Here is a 6,216-nt window from a genome sequence, read left to right as displayed (position 1 = left end):
GCACGGCCACCTATGGTCCAGGGAGCCTGGGGGGGGGCGAGGCAAGATGGCGGAGGCGGCGAGTCGCTGACGACGGAGGCGCGGCCGCCCACCCTGGTACGGGGAGTGGCAGACGCAGAGGCCCTTTCGTGCCGCCGGCCCTACCTCTGGGTCTCGGGTGATGGAGGTGATCGAGGGCTGCCGGCTGCCCGTCCTCCGGCGGAACCAGGAGAACGAGGACGAGTGGCGTGAGTACCCGACATGGCGGGCAGGCGGCCGCGCCCGGCCGGGGTGCGATGTCGACCACCCCGCCGCCAGTGTCGCTGCGGCGCACTTTTCCCTTCACTTTAATGTTATTAATGGCGCAGTAGCGGTCTCCACGCCGCTGGTGTCGCTGTGGCGCGCTTTTTCCTTCACCCTCATGTTATTCACGGTGCGGTGGCGACCTCCCCGCCGCCGTGTCGCTGCGGCGCACTTCTCCTTTCACCCTAATATTATTCATGGCGCAGTAGCGACCTCCACACCGCTGGTGTCGCTGCAGATCACGTTCCTATTTGCCCTGATGCTATTCGAGGTGCAGTAACGTCTTCTTCCACCTCTGCTGTCGCTTCAGCTCACTGCCCCCTAATGATGTTGAAGGTGCAGTGATGTTCTCCCGCCACTGTGGTCACTGCAGCTCACTGCCCCCTTGATGGTGTTGAAGGTGCAGAGACATCCTCACCACCACAGGGGTCGCTGCAGCTCACTGTCCCCTGATGGTGTTGAACGTGCAGTGACGCCCTTCCCACCAATGGGGACGCTGTTCCTTTAATTTGGGGCGGCCTTACCTTGTCTGTTGCATGTGCAAGGAGATGCGATGGAAGGTCAGGCACGACATCCCCTCTTCAGGACCACTCCCACGTCCACTCCTCCCACCCCGCCAATTCCCCTTCTTCGGCCGCAGTGTGTGTCCCACGTACGCCCACACCCATCCCTCACTGCCATTCGGGGCCCTAGACCATCCTTCCAAGGGAAGCATCACTTCGCCTGTCAGTCGTGTTTCTCCCCCCCCCAACAAATCTGGTCCACCCACTGTGGTCTCCTCCGCCTTGGAGAATCTAGGGTGCAGGCTGGGAGATCCCCTCCATCGACCACCCTTGTTCTGTCCACCGTAACTGCGTGGGAGCAGGCCGTGGGATTAAAAAGGCCAATCATTTCGATTCTGCGCTCACGTCTGCCCCTCGCCCAGTGATATCAGTCACTGAGCCGTGGCCTCATCATCTATTAGGCCAGCATCCTGCTGCACCCAAGGCTGTTGGTGCTGTCAATTGAGTGTGGCCCTCTGTCCCCGATAGCTCAGGGGTTAGAGCACTGGTCTTGTAAACCAAATTTGTTCCTCGCAGATCCCTCAGCGAGGGGTGCTGGACCAAGTTGCCTTCCTTATGGTGGACAAAAGTTGAAAAACTTCACGCATGCTACATTTTCAAATATGGTGTTACGTGACCGTAACGGAACCTTTACCAGTCCGACTGGTTTGCTGGACCATCGGGCTGCTGCAGTGAAACGTGAAAGTTTGCAGACACCGTGAACTCAGCTGGCTCTTTGGACCCCAGTGGAAATAAGGGTATAATGCTGACATTTTGGGCCCGACCCCTTCCTCAAGGAATAAGCCGGAGATCTCGGGATAGAGACAGAGCCGGCTGGGGGAGGAATCGAGACCAACAAAAAGTGTTAATGGGATATGATAAGGGGAGAGGTGAGAATTGATTACGTCTGTGCGAAAGGAGACAAAAAAGTGGGGAGAGACAAGACAGAGCTGGGGGGAGGGGAGGAAGTGAAGGGGTTTAATGAAAGCCAGAGAAGTCGACGTTAATACCATCCAGTAGGAGGGAAGATGAGGCGTCGTTCCACCAATTTGTGGGTGGTCTCAGTCCGCCAGTGCATGAGGCCTCAGATAGACATGTCGGCCAGGGAACGGGATGGGGAATTGAAATGGGCAGACACTGGGAGATCCATGCTATTGCTGCAGACAGAACCGAGGTGCTCCACAAAGCGGTCTCCCAGTCTGCTGCCTCCTCCTCCCTGCACTAGAGATACTGACTTTTTCTTGCACACATAAATTTAAAAATAGTAAACAAACTGCCTGTGGAATATAGAGAAAAAAATAAAATGCAAGTCTTTAAATGAGTCCCTGATTGAGTTTGTCATTGAGGAGTCTGACAGTGGAGGGGGAGCAGCTGTTCCTGAACCTGGTGGTGGCCCCTAGACCTCATTCCTGATGGCACCAGCAAGAATAGAGCGCATGCTGGGTGGGGAAGATCCTTGATGATCGCTGCTGCTCTCCCGATGGCAGCGTCCCCGGTAGATGTTCTCGACGGTGGGTAGGGTTTTGCCTGGGATGTCCACTACCTTTTGTAGAGCTTTCAGCTCAGGGGTATTGGTGCCCCCGTACCAAACCGTGATGCAGCCGGTCAGCAGTTCGATAAGGAGATGAGTTTGGCCGCAGTCACGTATCCCCTCAGCTTGCTGTATTATCCACTGATCCCTGTTTGCAATATCTGGTTTTGGGACACTCGGGGCTCAAACAGCGTAACTGACGTGTTGTCTGCGCCTTTTCCCTCCAGCACTGGCTGAGATCCTGAGTGTGAAAGACATCAGTGGAAGAAAGGTGTTCTATGTCCATTACATCGACTGTGAGTATTACTCCTTCACCATCACTTCCAGCTCCTTCCTGTATTTATCTTTATGGTGTTGTAAAAAATTGGCTAAAATAAATATTACGTCTGTCACTGTATTACAGTAGGGTAAAGTACTGGTGAGGACGGGTCTGTCGGTGTATTACACTGGGGTACAGTATTGGTGGGGATGGGTCTGTCACTGTGTAACACTGGGGTACAATACTGGTGAGGACGGGTCTGTCGCTGTATTACACTAGGGTACAGTACTGGTGGGGATGGGTCTGTCACTGTATAACACTGGAGTATAGTACTGGTGGGGACGGGTCTGTCACTTTGTAACACTGAGGTACAGTATTGGTGGGAACGGGTCTGTCACTGTGTAACACTGGGGTATGGTACTGGTGGGCACGGGTCTGTCACTGTACAACACTGTACAACACTGGGGTACAGTACAGTAGGTGGTGAGGGGGTTGTTACCTGTTCTGTCTCTTGTGGGAGGTGGTGGGGGGGTTGTTACCTGTCCCATCCCCTGCTCGTGGTGGTGAGGGAGTTGTTACCTGTTCTATCTCTTGTGGGAGGTGGTGGGGGGTTGTTACCTGTCCCATCCCCTGCTCGTGGTGGTGAGGGGGTTGTTACCTGTTCTGTCTCTTGTGGGAGGTGGTGGGGGGTTGTTACCTGTCCCATCCCCTGCGCGTGGTGGTGAGGGGGGTGTTACCTGTCCTGACCCGAGGGAGGTGGTGAGGGAGTTGTTACCTGTCCCATCCCTGTGGGGGTGGGGGTTTTGCTACCTGTCCTGACCGCTGCACGAGGTGGTGAGAGGGCTGTTACCTGTCCCATCCCCTGAGCGAGGTGGTGAAGGGGATGTTACCTGTCCATCGCTGGTGGTCATCTCAGCATGTCCTGCCTGCTTCTTTCCCAGTCAATAAGCGTCTGGACGAGTGGGTCACCCCCGAGCGGTTGGATCTGAAGAAAATCCAGTTCCCAAAGAAGGAGGCCAAGACTCCGACCAAGAATGGGCTGCCGGGCTCTCGGCCAAACTCCCCCGAGAGGGACCTGGTAAAGGCCCCCTGTTGTGTTTGACCATTTCCCTCCCCTCACTGCTGGCTGGGTCGCACGAGTCGCGGGCGAGAGGTTACGGGCCATGCTCAGTGGGGAAGCTGAGACACGACCTGTGGTGGGGTGGGGGGGGGGGATGGGACGGGAAGAGGGCAAGAAAGGAAGACCAAATGCTTCCACTTAAAATGCGCCTTTTGTAACGTCTGGACAATCCAAAACGTATAAACAGCCAATGAATCACCCACGTCCCTTGTGTCAGTGTAACCTTCCGGATCGGAGTCCAGGACAGAGCCATTTATCTGAAATCTGCTCAATATCACCGCCAATCTTTACGTTCTGTCTCCTGCTGCCGTTCACCACAAGTCGGCACTCTCTTCTCTCCAGCTCTTAATTTCGTACACGGTTGCCAAGTCTGTGCGTGTGTGTGTGAGAGAGAGAGAGAGTAGGGTGGGTGTGTGCATGTGGGATATGTGCATGTGTGTGTGTGTGTGAGAGAGAGAGAGAAGGGTGGGTGTGTGCATGTGGGGTATGTGCGTGTGTGTGTGAGAGAGTGTGGGGTGGGTGTGCATGAGTGGGGATGTGTGTAGGGGTGTGAGTGGGTTGGGGGTGTGTGAGGGGTGGGTATATGTGGGGTGGGTATATGTGGGGTGGGTATATGTGGGGTGGGTGTGTGTGAGTGGGGTTGTGTGGGGAATGAGTGGGGTTTGTGGGGAGAGAGGGGTGGGTGTGCGTGTGTGTGAGTGGGGGTGGGTGTGCATTTGTGTGGGGTGGCTGGGTGGGGGGCTGTGTGGGGGTGTGAGTGGGGATGGGTGTATGCGTGTGAGGGGGATGTGGGTGGTTGTGTGTGGGGGTGTGTGTGTGTTTGTGTGTAAGTGGGGTGTGTGCATGTGAGCGGGGGTGTGTGTGCGCGCTCATGTATGTTGTGCATTTGTGACCAAGGAAGGACGAGAAGGAAGGGTGTATTTGATCAAATCCTCGGGATCCCTTTGAGCCCAATAAAACAGCCCTGAATGTGTTGTTGGACCATGTACACAAGTAATCTGATCTCTATTCCTCCTCAGAAGAAGACATTCGATCTTTCGCTACACTCTTCGACAGCAGGGATTGGCAAAACCATTCCAACACCGGTACAGCATGTTTCTTCATAATTACCCACCAGGCTTTGCGCTTTTGCTGATGTCAGTCTAATTAATAGCAGTTGATGTGGTCCTCACGTTCGCACGTCCACGACGCCCAGCCAAGGGACACCGTGCCTGGCCATTGAATCTGGGGTACACAATTTCCCCCCGCTCCAGCTCTTCCGCCATCCCTTCCCTGGGATGCAGCAGCCCCGAGCCACCAAATGTTCCGGCGGCTTTGGGGAGCTCGATCAAGAAAGTGGAAACACGGCAGGTTGGGTGGGGGTGGTCTCTGACCAGGAATCCACGCAGTGGCTGCCTTACCTCCTGTTTGGGTATTGACAACACCAATACCCTTGTGGCTGTTACAGGCTCATTCAGTGGTTCTGAACCTTTTTTCCTGACTCGCATACCACCTAAAGTATCCTATGCCATAGGTGCACTGTGGTTAATAAGGGATTACTTAATCAGAATTTATTGTCCTGAACAAGTCACAAAATAAATAATAGTGCATGAAAAGTCGAAGTCGGGCCGTGTCTGTGGTTCATTGATTGTTCATGAATCTGATGGTGGAGGGAAAGAAGCCGTCCTTGCGCCACTGAGCACTCGCCTTCAGGCTCCTGGATCTTTTCCCAACGGTGGCAGAGTGAAGAGGGCACGGCCTAGGTGGTGGGGGGTAGAGGCTGCTTTTTTAAGACACTGCCTCATGTCGATGTCCTCGATGGGGTGAGGTCTGGTGCCCAGGGTCGGCGCCAGAACAAGTCTTGGGGGGGCATTAGGATAACCAGGCGGGGGACAACCTGATAGTCAGCAGGTTTGGAGGGGGGGCTGCTGGGGAGGGGGAGTAACGATACCTTCAGACAAGCTCTGCGCCTCTCTGCCCAGTTCCTAGGCAGCGGGAGAGGACAGGTAACATCAACCAGGTCCCCCCCTCCCCCCCCCCCCCCCACCGCCACAGTAGTATACGAACCCAAAGCGCCTGCCCATGCACCACTCTGCCACCCTGGAGTCCTGGGGCACAGGCTGGCGGTCTCCAGAACCCCTGGCTGCAGGGATGCTCGAAGCACATCGACCACTGGACACACTCACACCATACACCGATGAACTAGGCGGCAGCGTCAGGAGAGAACCAGACCCACCACCATCATCCAAACAGCTTGGAGGGGTCACCAAGACTGGCAATTTCTCGCCAGCCAGGTGTGGGCCGCGGCGAAAATCCAGACTTTGTTCTGGGGTAATATCCACAGACGGATAACCCCGAGAATGGCTACCTGCACACGAGTGTGGTGTGGGATCCGAACTGGAGAGATCGCGAGCCGGAGAGCGCAGCTCAAGACCGATGGACTGCCAATTTGGATCCACCCCCTGCAAAGTGACCGTGCACGTGAAGACATCGGGGGGCAGAC

At 55.4% G+C, this 6,216-nt stretch overlaps 1 protein-coding gene across 6 annotated transcripts in view; it reads left to right on the top strand.

The window, feature by feature from the left end:
• LOC138740876 (histone acetyltransferase KAT5) overlaps window positions 1–6,216 on the top strand; it is a 39,632-nt gene continuing 33,416 nt past the window's right edge. For 3 of the 6 annotated variants that reach the window (XM_069894136.1, XM_069894132.1, XM_069894131.1), the window contains exons 1-4: window positions 3–227; window positions 2,583–2,651; window positions 3,556–3,692; window positions 4,754–4,819. In XM_069894136.1, the coding sequence (XP_069750237.1) occupies window positions 161–227; window positions 2,583–2,651; window positions 3,556–3,692; window positions 4,754–4,819 (339 nt within the window). In that variant the 5' untranslated portion in view covers window positions 3–160. Of the gene's footprint in view, window positions 228–2,582; window positions 2,652–3,555; window positions 3,693–4,753; window positions 4,820–6,216 lie in introns of all 6 variants that reach the window. The other 3 variants (XM_069894135.1, XM_069894133.1, XM_069894134.1) reach the window with 3 other exon arrangements.

This window comes from Narcine bancroftii, chromosome 8 (assembly GCF_036971445.1).
Source record: "Narcine bancroftii isolate sNarBan1 chromosome 8, sNarBan1.hap1, whole genome shotgun sequence".
Classification (NCBI taxonomy): Eukaryota; Metazoa; Chordata; class Chondrichthyes; order Torpediniformes; family Narcinidae; genus Narcine; species Narcine bancroftii.
Note: the sequence above shows the minus strand (reverse complement) of the source record. Positions and strands in the feature narration are given on the sequence as shown.